At 41.4% G+C, this 18,034-nt stretch overlaps 1 protein-coding gene across 5 annotated transcripts in view; it reads right to left on the bottom strand.

The window, feature by feature from the left end:
* PTPRM (protein tyrosine phosphatase receptor type M) overlaps positions 1-18,034 on the bottom strand; it is a 616,517-nt gene that overhangs the window by 2,591 nt on the left and 595,892 nt on the right. For all 5 annotated transcript variants that reach the window (XM_084849822.1, XM_084849823.1, XM_084849824.1 and 2 more), the window contains 5 exons: positions 17,447-17,596; positions 17,033-17,206; positions 14,766-14,897; positions 9,540-9,665; positions 5,641-5,804 (listed from right to left, as the gene is read on the bottom strand). In XM_084849822.1, the coding sequence (XP_084705948.1) occupies positions 5,641-5,804; positions 9,540-9,665; positions 14,766-14,897; positions 17,033-17,206; positions 17,447-17,596 (746 nt within the window). The remainder of the gene's footprint in view (positions 1-5,640; positions 5,805-9,539; positions 9,666-14,765; positions 14,898-17,032; positions 17,207-17,446; positions 17,597-18,034) is intronic.

Genomic DNA, 18,034 nt, shown 5'->3' with positions numbered 1-18,034 from the left:
AGAAATTTGCAAGTTTTGTTAAGTTCTTATCAAAACAAATGAACCAAATGCAGTTCCCACTCATCTGCACTGACCAATTTCAATAGGTATAGTTATTCCCAACATGGAGAGTGCCGTGTTGCATCTGCCTGCCATACTGCTGTTAACAAGGAAGAGCTTGACAGAAAAAAGAGATGGTAAACATAATTCAGCACCACAAACATAGCTAATATGCAGACTTTTAAGAGCTGAGTACTCAAAGCTCTCTGCCTGGATGGACAAATCTGTCAGATTTGCTTACTCCCACGTTCACATGTTTTCAATCTCAAGTTCTTCCCATCCCATTTATGAAGAAATGTGCAAATGTTGTGAGTTCTTATCAAAATAATTTTTCCAAATGAAATTCTCACCCATACCTATGGTGGGAGGGATGCTGGGAGTTGTAGGACTATTTTTCTGCCTAAACATGCAAAGGATTGTGCATGTACACCAGTTTCTTTATAAATTAAGAGCAACAAAGTTAACATTATACAAATAGCATTCAGATAGAATTTTTGCTTAACTTCTCCAGTACAGGAAAGACAAAATGAAAATTATGAGCCCAATCACACTGAAGTCAACCTGCTGTTCTAGGAACTACAATCACAAATGTTTCTTGTTGAAGTTATGAGAGCTTCCTGTGCATGTTTAGACAGAAAAAAATCCAGCATTCTCCATGGCCGGCTTGGGGAATGTTGAGAGTTGAAGAACTTTTTTCTGTCTAAACACACACAGGATTGCACCTTAAACCTCTTTCCCCATTTTCTATCAAGGATCTGTGAGAGTCCACAACATTTTGTTTTTGTCTTGTGGAATTAAGCAGAAAGAGTGACTGCAGGGGAAAAAAAACCCCTTTACTTCTAGAACTGAATGATATCACTATCCCATGATAGTTTTAGGGGCCAATTCATATAAAATGCTCCTGACCATGGTTAAGGGAACCAAACCAGGCTACAGGATCACATGCTCCCTCCCTCCACTCTCTTCTTTCTCTGACGCAAAGTATTTCTGTGCTGGCCATAACTGCAATTAAGGCTTTCACTTACACAGCATTAAACATATTTAATAATAACCGGGAATTTACTCCAGGGCAGGGGGAAGGGAACACTGATCCTAACCCCTTAGCAAAGTTTCAAGGATTGGGAGTGTTTTATTTCTCCTAAGAATATGAGAACATAAAGTGTCTTCCTGCAAAAATCTGAGGCGTAAGTGTTCAGATGCATGAGTAAATATAGCATTTAATAATGCTTTATCTCTGGCTATTTTTAATCTTCAAGAAAATCTCTCTCCCTCTGGAAACTCTATTATTTCCACAGCTATTCTAATCAGCATCTTTAGGCAGCACTTCATTGAAAATAATAAACCTTAATAATTACCAGAGTGCAGAATAGTTAGCTTGCAGCTCTTTAAAGGCAGCATTCACAAATGGTTGATTTTCAAAGGAAGCTACAATATGGCACATCTGTCACATCCCAGCAGCATGAAAAGAATGTTCCCTGCTGCCAAAATACTGGATGATATTGTGCCATTCTTTGAGCATTTTAATTAAAATAAAGTCATTTAAAAGGATTATGGTGGAGGGGTTTTTCCCCCCTTTCTGTGCCGCCTTGAAGTGACGTGCATCTTTGCAAACACATGAGATGTGGAACAACCATTTAATACCATAAGTAATTGGGAGAGATAAGATCAACTTGCATTTAAAAAGGACCTCCCAGATGTGGATCTCAAAGCAAGAATGAGCTAGGCCTCACAAGATAAAGAATTATAATTTCCATTCAACAAATGGGAAAACTAGAACACAATGAGATAAAACTACCTGTCCATTATCAGATGGAAAAATACACTTTTGGGAAGCAGTCATGAGCAAGTTAAAAAAACAAAACAAAAAAACTTTACTTATGTATCTTACAGTTCAATCTGGAAGGGCATAGTCATTTGGGGGTGGGATGGGGAGATAGGGATGAAACTAAACAGCACACAGAACAAGCCCGGTCAGGGATGAGGAGAATTACAAAAGGCATAGGCAAAGCCAGTGCTCCTGAAATGCTGACTCTGTTCTGTTATATTCAGATAGTAATGAAACCTCAGTTTATAGACTATGCTTTAAGCAACACATTATGTTAAGGTGCAATCCTATGCATATTTAGACAGAAAAAAGTCCTGCTACTCCCGGCACTCTCTAGCCAGCTATGTCTAAACACGCCTAGGATTGCGTTTTTAAACAGATAATTTGCCACTGTGTTTCTGTTTTTCCTTCTAAAATAGCAGCTGCAGGGGGCTCAGTCAGGATTGGGACTGCCTTGCAATTCTGACAAAGCCCCTTCCCACGCAGCTATTTGGCACAGGAAAGAAGCTGCTCTTAGTGTCAATGGCAGCTTCTATGCCAAATGACAGTTTCAGGTGGGAGGGATTTTCACTGGGCACATGGTATTGGCGCCAAAGGATTAACCCCTCTCCTCACAGTCCTGATCAGCCCCCTCCCCCCATCGCTATTTTAAAAGGAAAAAAACAAGGCCTAACTTCATGTTTAAGAGGAAGAGCTCTTCCATGAGGCAGGTGGGACCCATGCCTAAGGCTGCGGATCGGGGCAGGGTGGGCACAGGAAATCAAAAATAAAAGAATAAAACTACACAAACAAACAAAAACAATAATAAAACCAGTAAAAGGATAAAAATAAGAGCACACTGAAAATAATTCAAAACACTAGGTTAAAGAGATGTGTCTTAACAGTTTTTCTAAAAACCAAGTCAATGGGGGCCAATCATTATGCTGGAGGGAGTGCATTTCTCAATTTGGAAACAACACAGCAGAAAGCCCCTTCCTGCGTCCCCGAAAATGGGCCTCTGTGGGTAACAGTGTCCTCATAACGGCCTCTCCTGCAGATCTTAATTAACAGGTTTGTAACAAGGCAGGTGGCCCCTTGGATACAGGCCCTAAGCCATTCGGGGGTTTAATGGTTAAAACCAGTCCCTTGAGTTGGACCTGGAAAGCGACTGGCAACCAGAGCAGGTCTCTCAATAATTGGTGTACTATGATGTCGACCCTGTACACCTGTTAGCAGCCTAGCTGCCACACTTGCACCCACTGAAGCTTCTAGACACTCTTCAAGGGTAGCCCTATGCAGCATGCCTTGCAGTAGCTTCAGCGTGATGCAACCAAAGCATGGATAACTGATGCCAAATTAGACTGACTCAGGAAAGGCCGCAGCTCCAAAACTAACCATAATTTTGCAAATGCCCTCCTTGCCATCACTGCCAACTGCAGACCCAGGGACGGTGGAGGATCAAGGAGCACTCTGAAGCTATGGACCTGAATTTTCAGGGGGTGCGCAGCCCCTTCCGTGAGAGCTTGCATCCCAGTCCCCAAGGCAGGCTTTCTACTGTTCAACAGCACCTCCATCTTGCTTTGGCCCTGGTGCTTAGACTAAGATTAAAGTAGTCTGGTCCTGTGGCTGTAGGCATGGAGAATGTAGGATTGGTGTGGACAGGAAAAAACCTGACACATTTGTCTGGGGCACATTTGTCTAAAATCCAGGGATGCCTAGGGCAGGGGAAGCAATTGTCCGTGTGCACCGATGTGCCCTGTACACCTTTCTTGGTGCCCATCAAGGTTCCCTGCCCCTCCCACTTCTTAAAAAAATTAACACATTTCTTAGCAGCATCTGGGATTGCTGTGAAATAGGTTTCTGTTGGTGCTGAACACAGTGAATTGTTTAGTGACCTCACCTCTGCCTCGCACTCAGTATTTTGGACAGGTTGCTTGTCCGTTTCCACGCCTCCCATGGCAGCCATTTTGTGGTGGTGCCCAAGACAGTTTCCCAAATTGTCAAATGTCCCCACGGCCCATGAAGATTCCCACCCTTGGCCTAGGGGCTCTCAACTCTGCCTCTCCAGTGTACTTCCAGTTCTCATGCTCCAAATAAGGGACCATAGCTTGGTTTTATGGATAGATTTAGGAACACAGGATGTGCTCTGCTGGATCAGATCAAGATCTGTGTGGTGCAGCACTGCAGTCTGGCTTGGATTCCACGTTTCCTTTGTGACCAGTTCACATTCACAAAATGGAGCTTTCCCATCTCCCACTTCCCCCTGCAAATCTACTCCTATGGGTTGGGGGACCCTTGGAAGTGGTGTGGGATATGGTGCAGGGGCCTGTAGATGGAGGGAAGACTTGACAGAGAGCAACTCACCCCATGCGAATAGAGCAAAATCCAAGCTTCTGCTCCAAACAGTGGGCAGCCAGATGCTTCCAGAAAGCCTACAAGCAGGGCAGGAAGGCAAGAGACTTGCTCTGTTGTCTGCCCTCAGCATCAGATATTCAGAGTAAAGGACCGTGGCTCAGTAGTAGAGCCCCTGCTTTGCATGCAGAAGGTCCAAGGTTCGATCCCCGGCATCTCCAGGTAGGGCTGGAAAAACTCCTGCCTGAAACCTTGACAGCTGCTGCCAGTCAGTGTCGACAATTCTGCACTAGATGGACCCAGGGTCTGACTCAGCATAAGGCAGCTTCTTATGCTCCTATGTTGCAGAGGCAGAGGAAGTCCCTGATTTGAATTTTGCATCTATGACAACAGTCATAGATGCAATCTGCGGCACTTCAATTACAGAAAGAAAAAGAACGGATGAAGCCACAACAGAGTGTATACACTGTGTGTGCTATGGCCGCCTGATGTTTTGGTGAAAGGATGGTTTAACGTTTATTTGTTCATGCAGGTTCAAGTAGCCCGGGTACAAGATGGTTATTCATGTGTTTAGGATGTCTTAACTTTGGAGCGCGGTTTTATGTTTTCAGAACTGATTTTTTTTTCATTTCAGTTCTAAGTTTTTAATTGTATATATAAATGTGAATAGATTTACTTGTGTCCTGTCCATGGTTTGTTGTGCTGTAGTGTATGCCACATGGCTTTTATGGAAGAGTTTTTAAATTTGTCAACGTTGTCATGTTGCAGGCAGCCCCTGAAGCGCACAACAAATAGGCACTGTTGTGACTCTGAGTATTTCTACAGCAGGCTAAAATCCCGCAACTCTACCAGGGCTTTCTGCTTCCATTTTAAATGCAGGATCACATGCACTTCCCTTCCCCCTCCTTTCCCCCCTTATCTGTGTTGTTCTATAGGTTTCATTATACAGCCAGTAGATGGCACTGTAGTCTAGCGCCTCTTATTGCGGGATCTCTTTTCATAAGGGAACTCAACATGCTGTAATTTGATAGGTCATTACCTCAATTTTTTAAAAAAACGAGATAAAGGTCATTTAGTGCGGAAGACGCCCTGGAGATTGATGATGTCATGTAAAGGACCCATAAACTTCTCAATCTCAATAGCAGGATAAAAGCCCCGTGTGGAGAAGCCCTCTGTCACTTGTTTTTCTTTCTGAATTGTGCCTCTGCAATGAACTCACTAAGTGGCCTTGGGCAAGCTATGCTCTTGCAGTCTCTGGCCATCCCTGCCACCCATCTACAATACAGGAAGTACAGTACCGACTTACTTTATAGGGTTGTTGTATGGACTATAACCAGATAATGCAAGAGAAGTGCTTTGAACACTTGAAAGCTCTAATAGGTGTTGTTTGTTCTTCTTTTGAAGCCATCTAAGCTAATGGCCATCTTAGAATTTCATCCACTTACAAGCAATGGACGACTGTGCGGCCTTCTCCTCCATTGTATTCTTCCTGCCACTTGTCCACTTGACGTATGAGTTTCAAAAAAGAACGTTTAGACACAGGGGTGTCTCTATACATGGGCCATCCCAGGAACTGAAATTGCTGCACCATTCGATAGCCATCCTGGGGCTGTGGGGACCCAACCAACAGGAGGAGAAGAAAAATACAGCATTATTTATTCAACATCCAAATAATACATTGCATGCCCTCAACAGCATGGAATATTATTAAAGCAGATTACTGCTTACAAGTTACTACAGGAATTTACATTTGGAGTTATGACTGAATCTCAGAACTATGAAAATAATGTTCTAAATAGCTGAAGATACAAATATACTGGAGTGAAACAATGATACAGCTGCCAAGAGCCAAGTATATGATGATTAATATTACAGCAATCACTGGCTAGCAAAGTGCAGTTTGCACTATAGTTCCAATTACGACTGCTCTTTTTTTTTATACGCTTGTCATTTTCAAATTTTCAGAATGAACTTTTACTCTGTGATGACTGGTTGTTAACATGCTAAATAAAGACTCATGCATTCAGAAGAAAAACCCCTTCATTAGCATCTCTTTCCAAAGATGCATGTTATATAATGAACTTTTAATAAAATCTTTCTACCAATTTATAACAAAGGGAGGAAAGGAAAGTTTTCCAGTTCTTGACAATCCTAAAGGTTCAATGTGTTGATTTACAGTTCTAAATACAGACAGATACTAATAGATCCTGATCTAGTATCTACTAGTAGATAGATTATACTGATAGATCCTGATCTAGTATCTACTACTGATCTACTACTGATCTACTACTGATAGATCCTGATCTAGTATCTACTGGATAGATCCTGATAGATCCTGACAGATACAGGATTAAAAGGGCACTTGGGAACTGACAAATATCCCAAAGAGCCTTCAAAACGCTTTTAAGCTGCTGCATCTGGCAACCCTGGGGTCTGGAGATGCTCAAAAGCTCAGATTCCTATATGTACTCTTAACTCATCTAAATAAATAAATAATAACCAGATAAAAGGTTTGGCTGTTTGGCTCTTTTGGAAAAGTTCTTCTTGTATTTCAGTGTACTTCTTTTTACCAGATATAATATAAAACATTGAAACAAACCATGACAAATAACCCTGACTGTAGAGTTCTGCATGGTTTTCTTAAAAGGTGGGAAGTGGTAGATGATTATGGTTATAAAAGGCATGCCTTTCTGAATAATACACTCTGAGCACACACGTTGATGCTCCATGCAGGAAGGCTTCTAAAGCACCAATTTTATAAATGAAAAAATGTAAAAAGTTCACAAGTTTCAGTTTTACATCAGGAGCAATACAAAGGAACACAACAAAGCCTCTGGACCTCGACTGTTCCCTTGCTACAAAAAACCGCACATGTGAGTTAGATGAATTAGCAGAAATAGAAATAACAAATGTCATAGAGATATGCTACGAGATTTCTTTTTTACTTCAAGTCCTCAGCCCAATTACTTGGAAGCAAGCTCTGTTTTAAACTTATTTTCACTACACGATTACAACTTTGCCAGGAAGATGGAAAACATCCTACGCAAACAATACATGTTTTTTATGCAGGAGACCTTAGTTCTATTGGTAAAATTATAGGAAAAGATAGGACAGCCTTAATGAAATCCAAAAGCCCTACTCCTTCCTTCATTTCCCTCAATTTTAGATGAATCATGCCCCCAATATCTTCTAAAAAGAGTAACTGTGGGGCCAAGTACAAAAGGAAAGGGATCCAGCCACCTCCACCCCCACCCCCACCCGTAGTTTGAACACTGGGTCCAGCACCCAGGATTACAAACCTAGAGGTTATGGAAACCTTCGTATTAGATCCTTTGAATAATTCCTGGTAGTTCTAGGCTAGATAGTTCGCTGATTTGACTCCATTCTAAGATGACTCCTTATATTTTGGCTTTTCTCACCAGATGAATTATTTAAAATAATTCTCTTCTCCCAAATATAATGACCTTATGGGACGGAATGACCGCATTCAGACATTATAGTAAGCCATGGTTTAGCATTAAAGGAGCAACCCACAGCAAGCCTGGGACTCACTTGCTCCACTGTCTGCCTCTGGCGCAGCTGTGAGGAGGAGATCCGAAGCTTCTGCTTCGGTTTTAGATTAACTCCAGTTTAGCATCTCATCCGAACCATCAACCGAACCATAGTTGATCTTAACTATGGTTAATGAAAACAAGCCAGCTTCATAAAATTTAGTTTGATGTAGGCTTGTTTCCACTATCCTTAATTAAGATTAACTACAGTTTTTCTGGATTTGGACAACACTGCATGCTGTGGTTAACCTAAAACAGAACAGAAAGCTTTCAAACTCCTCCTTGTGGCCACACCAGAGGAGAAAGAAGGGGGCGTGTAAGCCCAAGGCTTGCTGCGGCTTGTTCTTGTAACTACAGTTTAGCATTATGTTTATACTAGTCCAAAGGAACAACTTCTGATTACAACATAGGAGCTCTGTACTGCACCATACTATAGAAAACAAAACACAATGTGTCGTTAGCCAATCCTGCATCTGTGTCAGGAGCACCCTAGCGGCCTCTTTCAGTACACTCCAATAGCCAACTCAAGACACAGACAAAAGGATTCTTTTCAAGGCTTTAATCCTTTTACAACTTAATGACTCTTTCAGATGCTAATCACTAGCGACTAAGCAGTGAACAGCAGAGTAGCCTATGCTCCGCGTTAGGCAGTTGGTCCCCGTTTGAAGGAGAATCACTTGCAGACCTTGAACTTATGGGCTAGGGAGAGTTCCTCCCTCTTTCCCTTGGGTCCACGTGACGCGACCGTTGCTTGCGCGCCAAATGGGCGCTACGCCTCCTTTCTGCGCCCTCCATCGCTCCTCGCTCCCAGCATCTGCATCGAGCGTCTAGCAAGCCCCCTCCCGCACTCTCTCACTGCCAGGGTCACTGTCTATCTCAGGAATGCCGGCAGGAGGAATCTCTGCCAGCTGCTGTGCCTGTGAGGGATGAGCGGGCTCCTCTCCCACGGATTGCTGTTCCTCCTCAGAATCAGAACTGCTCTGGGGTTCTATGGGCTCAGTTTCCACCCTGACAATCTGTTCTTCAACCAGAAAATGTCTTCATTTATTGATTTAAAATATTTCTATATTGCCATTCACCAAATTAGTTCCAGAGGGGTTTACGCAATTAAATGTCACAACAATAGAAACAAATAATAAAACAACTGGTAGATAAAACAGAACCATCAGCAAGATTTAAAAACTTAAAAGCCTGAGAAAATAAAAAATTCTTTTCATATGCTGCCTGAACAAAAGCAATGTTGAGGCCAGGTGTGCCTCTAGGAAGGGCATTCCATAAACATGGCACCAAAACTGAAAATATCCTTTCTCTGGTTGTTACCCACTTCACTTCTGACGAGGGAACAAAAAGAAGGGCCTTTGGAGATGATCTGGCAGGAGAGTTCAGGAGAAGGCGCTCCTTCACATAATTGGGTTTCAAGCCATTTAAGGCTTTAGAAGTCAATGCTTAATTGGCCTTGGAAACAGGCAGATATCCAGTGGATCTGTTCTAGCACTGGTGAGATATGATCTGAATATGCTCTACCTCTCAAAGTCCTGGCACTTGTATTTTGTACCCACTGAAGCTTGCGAAACATCTTCAAAGGCAGCCCCACATATAATGCCTTACAGTAATCCAACAGTAAAGTTAAGGATGGGAAGGTTTCATGAACATTTAACATTTGCTTTTATGAAGGTCCAAAAATAAAACTGTTTTTTTCCCCCAGATGATTGAGTATGCGCCCCTTAATATATGAAACCATTTTATTCTGCTGCGCATAAGTAAAATAGGAAATATCTGAATAAGGTCCTTACTCTTGCCGCATTATAAATTCGGAATATCCTGCTGATGATGTCTTCTTCTAAATCAGCAGACACAAACTCCACCTGGATAGGACCATGTCGGTGAACCCCATTTTCAGGCCAATACTGTGGACACAACTGTAGAACAAAGAGATCAATACAGACATGAGCATATTATTTAGAAAATATGTTTCAGCGTGTTGCCATACACCTCAGCTCACTGATTTCCATGTGTACACAGGTACTTCAATGCGACCACAGAACCTATACTAGATGGGCTGCCACATCTTTTTCAGTGTTGCGGAATGCTCCAATGTGGAATTACATCACTTACAGAGATCATTTCCAAACATCAACGTGTCCAGAGCAGTGTCCAGGCTTGAATGGAGCTTCATACACACACTGGAGTCCCATAGACCAGGGGTGTCACCCAGCTCTTAATTTGTTAAAACAAACAAACAAACAACAAACAAACTCTTGTCTGGAATATATACTGAGCAAATTGTGACTACTTTGAAAGACAAACCCTTCGTATAAGGCAGAGGTGGGGAACGTGTGGCCTCCCAGGTGATCTTGGATTGCAACTCCCATCAGCCTTAGCCAGCAGAGCCAATAGTGAGGGATACTGGGAGTTGTAGTCCAGCAACATCTGGAAGGCTGCAAGTTGCCCATCCCTGCCATACAGCTTTGGATCAGAACCTATTTTACAGTCTTACAACACAAAGACAGTATGTGTAAACCTCAATGCATTTTTGTTCATTAAAAATAGTATAAACTTTCAGAGAAGGAACAACACAGGAATATTTCGCAGTTTCTGAGTGTATAATCCTGCTCATGGTTACGTATACAAACCTTTTACACTGGACACTAATTTGTTTATCTTTATTATTTATTTATTTATAGTATTTCTAGGCTCCTTTCAACAAAAATGTTTACAAGATGATTTACCAAAACATTATAAATACAGCTATAAAATAAATCTAATTAAAACTGTATTAATAATTTTATAAAGCAGCTGTAAAAAACTCCAACTAATTCCCAAATGCCTGCTGGTAGAACAGCAAAGTTTTCACCTCGTTCCAAAAAGATACCAGGGAAGCACACACATGGACTTCCTCTGAGGAGTGCACTTTATCACTCTGGGGGACACCACAGAAAAGGCCCTTCTTTTGGTATTAAACATCTTGCCTCTCTAGAGGACAGTGCATGGCAGGGCCACATTGGCAGATCCAAAAACCTAGGAGGGTCATGCAGGAAAAGGTGTTCTTTGAGATACTTGGTGCCTAGACCATGTGGAACTTTAGGTCAAAACCAACATCTTGAACTGGCCCTAGTTTGGCTTATCCTAGCAGCATCCATTCACTGGTCACATCATTTCACCCAAGTGTTGCTTACTACTAAATTTGTAAAGTCTTTTGGCATTTGGAGTGGCAGTTTCAGACATTCAACATCAGTTTAGCAATAGGCTGTGACAGCATGCAAAGGCGCTGTTGAACACCTCAGCATGCTGGGCATTATGTGAGGCACACACCACCAAAGGCCCAATCACTCTCCCCAAGATATGATAAACAGTTAGATGGCTGGCTATGAAACCCAATATCTGTTCTCAAATTTCCAGAGGCAACATTTTGTTCTCAGTTTGACACTACTGGATAATATCAGCATTGCTTGGAACTTTTGCTGATTTTTATATCTGCAAATGTCTGTTTTTCTTCTTTGAAAACTTGTCTCAGCAGCTTTAAGTATAGGAAATAGTAGCCAGATCCCTTCTGGCTACTTAACATTGTATTCTAGACAATTTAATTTTCAGATCATATTGTGTAGGCTGAGCAGCCTTACAGGACTATTTAATCCTTCACCTCCCAATATTCCAGGCATCAATCTATAAGTGAGCTATGGATTCTTTAATAGAGCCAGATGTGCTGGACACAGAAAAAGAAGAAAAACTGGAGGACAGCAGAGAGATGTATCCGAGAATTCTTCAGGCAGGATTTGAAAACCATGCACCAACATGAAGGTATAGGTAACAGAAGGTACACAGAAGGTAATGTTTCTTGCTTGCATGAGAATTGAGTTCCTGCTGGGCTAAACTACGGTGCATGAGCTGGCACAAAAAAGAAAAACAGGAAGGCATCAAATGTGGGAAAAGAAGCTGCATAGATGTATGTTTGTTGAGCCCAATACATTTCAACTCCAAGGGCCAGATTAGATGTTACCTTAAATCAGGGTGCACAACCCACAGCCCCCAGACACATGTTATGCAGCCCCATACTCCACCACCGCCACTGAATTCCTCCTCCCTGCTGCCAATCAGCATTGCTGCTTCCGCATCACTAATAATGGCACAAAAGCAGCAATGTCGGCCGGGGTTGTGGGGAGAGAAAGAGAATGTAAAGCCTCCTCATCAGTCAAGCCCTCCATTGCCCTTGTGCTGTACCACCCACTGTTCTTTAATTTGGCAAATTCATGGAAAATGGTTCTATCGGTGGCTATTATATTTGACAGCTACATGGAACTTCCATATACAGAGAGAGTATACCTCTGAGAAGCAGGCAGTGGGGACAGGCAACAGGGATTAGTTTCTCCATCATGCCCCTGAGCTTGATGCCTCTGGGCTTTCTAGAGGCATCTGGCCGGCAGAAACAGAAAGTTAAATGAAGTGGACCTTCCCATGGAGTAACAAGGTAGCACGTGTCATTTTTTCCCCGTGTGTCACACAGCTCTCATTTGGCAGCTTTGAATATCCAGGTGATGGCTCTTCGATTTTCACCATGTGACCTGCAGACTTCACAATACTGTTGCCATTCCCCCAGTGTTAAGCTGCATACTGTGATAACCAATCGAATGAATGTCCATGTGGGCTATATGAAAGGGAGAAGGGGCAATTATTTCTCCAGGGGAAAGTCAATTAATTATCCACCCTGAATAGAGAAATAATGCAACATATGGAGAAATAATAATGATCATTTAAAACCAAAAGTGTAAATGAAAGTTATGATTTTCATAGAAATCTGCTCTTTGCCATCCCACTTTATTCTTTGAATTCTCAGCTGCATCCCTTAATTAACATCTTGTAACGGATGTTGGCAAAAGTACCAAAACAGATGTAGTACCTGAGAAAGAGCTTGCCCCAGTAGTTTTAAAAGGTAGCTAAGAAGACCAATGGAAAGCTAAAACAAATTAGTGCTCTTGTATATTCAAAGCATGGCTGAGAAATTCAAATGTGCTTTTTAGTGGCAGCTAAAAGTCTGGGTCCCTTGAGCCTTTCTTCTTTCACTCTGAAAATAACCCACCAATATACAAACAACGTTTTTGCCTTTCATGTATTTCCCTGGAGGCAGATGAGTGTGGCTGGGATACAAAAATATTCAAGACAGTGTTTGCAATGTGTAGTTACTGACTTGCAGAAGGGGTATTAGTTATGAATTTTAGAACAACAACATACTTTTTTGTTGTTGTTCAGTCGTTCAGTCGTGTTACTTTATATTTGTAAAAACTATTTATGATCAACGCAAATAAAATATATAACACATACAGCAGATTAAGCAGTTAGCACCTGGTCACTTGGCAAAAACATTTAATTAAAGAAGTATATATTACGGGCCTGAAATTTTAGAGGAATATGGGTCAAGAATTGTGCATTTCTATTGGATGTATTTGCATTTTGCATGCCTTGCACTTGTTTTATGTCAAGATGTGGACCATCCATCAAGCACTGGTGCCGTGCAACCTCCACTCATCTGAAAAATGCCTTATTTGGCTCTTGGGCTGTTCCGCAGACTTGCCTGACTACTCTTAGGACAAACTTTCACTTCCTGTTGCTCCCACTTCGGTTAGAAGGAAGCAGGAAGAGCAACAGAGAAGTGATTATGCCTGACAGAGCAGAACGTGTGATGGGTCAGGAGGACCTCATGCTAATACCATTCTAGTCCTGGTGCAGATGGCCACAGCCGCAATAACACCAGTGTTCATGACAGGCTACCATCTGGACCTCTTTCTGCAGCTGTAGTTCTGTACCACAATATAGTGCATAACTTCAAGCTGATGAGCTGCATCCTCCTCAGGAAAAATGTTCCCATGGAGATGCACAACTGAGGTCTCCTTTCCCTTTAGAAAATGGCCTGACACAGAATGTTGTCTATTTTCTCAGGAAGATAATATCAACTGTAAAAAACAGTGCTTCAGCTGCTAAAAAATAGTACTTGAACTCCTGTGTGGCTGACTCACTCCAATGAGACCTGGATTCAAATTACTTCTCAACAATATAGATCCTGTGTCAGTCACTATTTTTCAATCTAATGTATTTTACCATGTTATTTGAATAACATGGATTAATTTCTATCTAAAACAACCTGGGTTCCTTGGAGGAAGGGAAGAATACAAATGAGATAAAACATTTTTTTCTCTCCCAGTACTGCAAATTGAACAGCTACATACAAGGAACTACACAAAAACTATTCAGCTGGTGCTCTCATAAAGGCTCACAGGAGCTAATATGACTCTGAGGTACTGACTGGTCTGGAGAAATCATTAGACACTGGAAAATAGTTGAAATAATATTAAGACAATCACTTGCCCCTTATCACTACACTCCAAGAACAAAAGTAGAAGAATCTCTCATTGTGATTAGAGCAGAGAATGGTCAATGGAAGGGTAGAATGGATGTTCAGCAAATGCCTGAGCTACATTGTCAACAACATTTTTTTCTATGGCATAATTCCTGAAGCATTCTTGGCTGCAAAAAATGGCAACATTTGTTGAAATTATGGAGACCAGTGGAGCTGGGTTTGAGCATCAACCTTTTCACAGCAAGGGTTTTTACAAATTATAAAATACATTGGGAAGATGTTAGTTATTATGACTTTTGCACAACTGACATAGCAGCATTAAAAACAACAACAGGGAAAATACTGGGCAAACTTCCATTCCCTTTTAAATCAGTTTGCTTCTCTTATAGTTGCAATTAGCTATTTTTGAAATGGACAATCTGTTCTTAAACCTTTCTATTGATATAGTTTCTACTTGGATTAAATATGAATTATAGTTAAGATGTTCGCAACAATTGTACTTATCCATTCTTCCTTCTTTCTAACCCTAAGCTATGTATCAGTCTTAAAATGTTTAAAGCGCAAATTACCCAGTGATCAGCAAGAAATTAGATGCATGTGTGTGCATGCATTAGTGCTTTAATACTGCACTATAAAGTACAGTTTCATTTGACTCATTTCTGTGACTTACTTGTGCTGGATCGACATCATTCAGCATGACTATTGATGTGCAGTGGTAGTCTAGAACCAGTCTCCAGAAATCTTTGACAGTATTTGGTAAGGGATGCTGGGTAACTATAAAAGCTGAAGGCTGTTTATAACTCTGTAAAACAAAGGGAAGGATCGTTCAATTGGGCAAAACTGTCAAGATTAAAGCTATAATAAGAAAGTATCAGCTGCAACAAAGGGCACTCAAGCCTTAGGGCACTCATAAATGACAGTGGTATCAAATGGTTTCAGAACAGCACGGAAGAGAGGGAGAGAGTGAACATGTACAAATGATGCTCAGGCAGGTTTATTAGCACTACGTCGCCCTAAGAACAATTGTTATATGGCTACTAAGAAATTGAACTGAAATCAAATAAATAACAATTTAATGGTTTTCTTGACTTCGTGGAAGCAGTGGCGGTTGTTGAATGGAACTAGCGCATCTATGGGAACAGTCCTACCCTGCTGGGCATGAGCAGGATTCTCCCTAAGTGCTCCCTACATCACCGTGGCCTGAAGATATGCTGGCGTAGGGAATCTATGCAGATGTAATTGTACCAGTAGTACATCTCATTGTTGAAACCGATATATTGACAGAGCGCCACCAACAGCTGCAGAAACAAGTGCAAATGCAGCAATGCCAACAGCCACAGCTTCTCTGGCCACTCTGCCGCCACCACCCAACAATCACAAGTTCGCTGGCTGATAGTGCCCACGCATTAGCTATGTGCACAAGGGCAAGAATCAATGGGTGACCCCCACCTTGCCTAGTATGCAGTCCTTCCACATACCTTTATTACAGTTAGGGTAGCGCTGGGAGAACTTCATATAAATGCAAACTACTTGTATTACTTTTTAAAGGAAGGCTTTTATGGAAGGTTATTTAAAATGTCTTCATTATTTTCCAAAGTCTGCTTCCTTGGCATGTATGTATGTATGTATGTGTGACAGCCTTAATTATTGTTGCTCTGAAATGTCAGAGATACTCTACAAATCCCTAGAGAGTGTAAAACATGTTTAAGTATCCTTCTACTGAAACCCTATTATTGCTTTTAAAACTTCCATGGCTGCACTTAAGGGGGGGTTAGTGCCACAGGAAGAGGATCTTTAGGAAATGTTCCTTCAGTAAAAAATGAATAGAGTGACTGAGGTAATGGCTTGTGTACTATCTATGCTGACAGGCAATTATTATTTTTCTCTTTGTTAATTGCTATGAAAATGGGAAGGAGAGGAAACTAAAATATTGCTTCAAACCGTATTATGCTGATTAGCTGCCTTAGTGACATAAGGTAACTCTTTTTCCTCTTAGGCATTAGAGTTAATACTCAAGGTCAGGCTTCGCCAACCTGGTGGCCTCCCAGTGTTTTGGACTACAACTCTCAGAATCCTGACCACTGGCCATGCTGACTGGGGCTGATGGGAGTTGAAGTCCAAATCCTCTGGAGGTCACCAGTTGTGGGAAGGCTGCTGAAGGGAGCAGACAGAAGAGACATGCAGGCAAGTTTAATTTGTTAACATGCCCCTTCCCATTTACTAACTCTCTCAATAAAGTGTTGAGGCCTTGGCAGTTGTATAACATATGTGGGATCTTAAATGTATCTGAGGTAGGGATGTATGGTATTTGTATCTGTTACATCTGTGTTTCACAGACTGTCAGATGCCTTTTGTTCTGTCATCCACTCAGTGACAGAATTGGATTTTTTCCAATGTCCCAAAAATATGCAAATCCTTACAATATGCGCATTTTCATGCTTTAGTCTATGGGGGAAATGCACATTTTCGGCCAGTGTTTTCTATTTTACATATTTTTCTGTGACCACATTTGTGGAAAGTAAAAAAACAAGACTGCAAGTCATGGAATCCATGCGATGCAGGAAAAGACAGTCTACTGCGGAATCCACGGATCAGGTTCATAGAAATCTGAACTCATCTGATTCCGTGGTGAGTTTCTCTGACATCCCTAATATGAGGGTTTAAATATTTTTTTCTGATCATTCTTCAGATAGCAAATTAGGGTGCAATCCTATGCATGTTTCAACAGAAAAAAGGCCTACAACTCCCAGCATGGCCCAGCTAGCCATTTTGGCTGGGGCATGCTGGGAGTTGTAGGCCTTTTTTCTGTCTAAACGTGCATAGCACTGCACCTTTAGAGAGTCCTGAGTGCCTTGTGCTGACTCTGCTTTCTGGCATTTTCCAGTTTGTCAAGCAGTTCATTCTTTCCTAACTATTAACGCCAGGAAAGGAGCTTACATCCATCAGTGCAGCATTAATGTAGTTACTGCTTTCCCCGTCTATCGTGATGAGGAAAGGCAGGCATCTGTCTGGAGGAAGCACATCCATGCACCGATTCTTCTCATGATTCCGTGGCAAAAGGGCTATGCTGCAATCTTCCACACGCAATGTTGGAGTCACCATGTTCAGAGTCTAGCCGAAAATAAAATAAAAGAACAAATGATATGGAACAAAGAGATGCTCAGCAATTAGTGGATCTTCACAACAGGATTACAAGTATAGGGATTCACTATCAAAGTTGGTCTATGCTTCAAAGAATAATGGAAAGATTTGGATTGCCCAATTAAAAAAATATTTGACAATATAAAGCCAACACAAAGGGCCATTTTGCAATATTTGGCTTTTAAAAATGTGTTCCTGTCAATGACTTACCCTAAATTCTTCTTTGATCTGGCTTGAATTGGTCTGAGGATCCAGTTTATTCATTTCATAATATACAGACCTAACTTGAGAAGCTGGAATAGAGGTATCTCCGCACAGACAGGCTTCTAGTATTGCATCATGTATGAATACATACTGTTCCTGGAAAAGTAAAGGAATACGTATTTAACAGGAGAACATTAATAGTGCCAGCATAAAGGACAGCCTTTAACTGACACATCATATGTTTCTTTTCAAAGAGAGATCCAAACGCTGCTGTCAGCTTTGCAAGTGCTTTCGGAAAACTAACTATAGTATTAGTTACCATGGAATAATACTCTATTATTCTGTATTTATTGTAAACTCACATCCAGGTTGCTGTAACCTTGCTGGCTCTCTCTCTCATTTTGGCATGCAGTGTTATCAATATACTCCTCATATTGTTTTTATCTGTTCCAGGATCTGCAGTGAATCTCTTGAGTTTATGGCCTATTTCTAAATGTGAGTGGTAAACTTATGTCTTGGCTATACCAGTTTAGACTACATTACGGCTATACCACTTCAGACTGCAGGTGTGACCTCACATGACTGAATGCTTCT

Source organism: Heloderma suspectum, chromosome 4 (genome assembly GCF_057233095.1).
Source record: "Heloderma suspectum isolate Gila_16-S chromosome 4, 16-S_ref, whole genome shotgun sequence".
Lineage (NCBI taxonomy): Eukaryota > Metazoa > Chordata > Lepidosauria > Squamata > Helodermatidae > Heloderma > Heloderma suspectum.
This window is presented reverse-complemented; position numbering and strand designations above follow the sequence as displayed.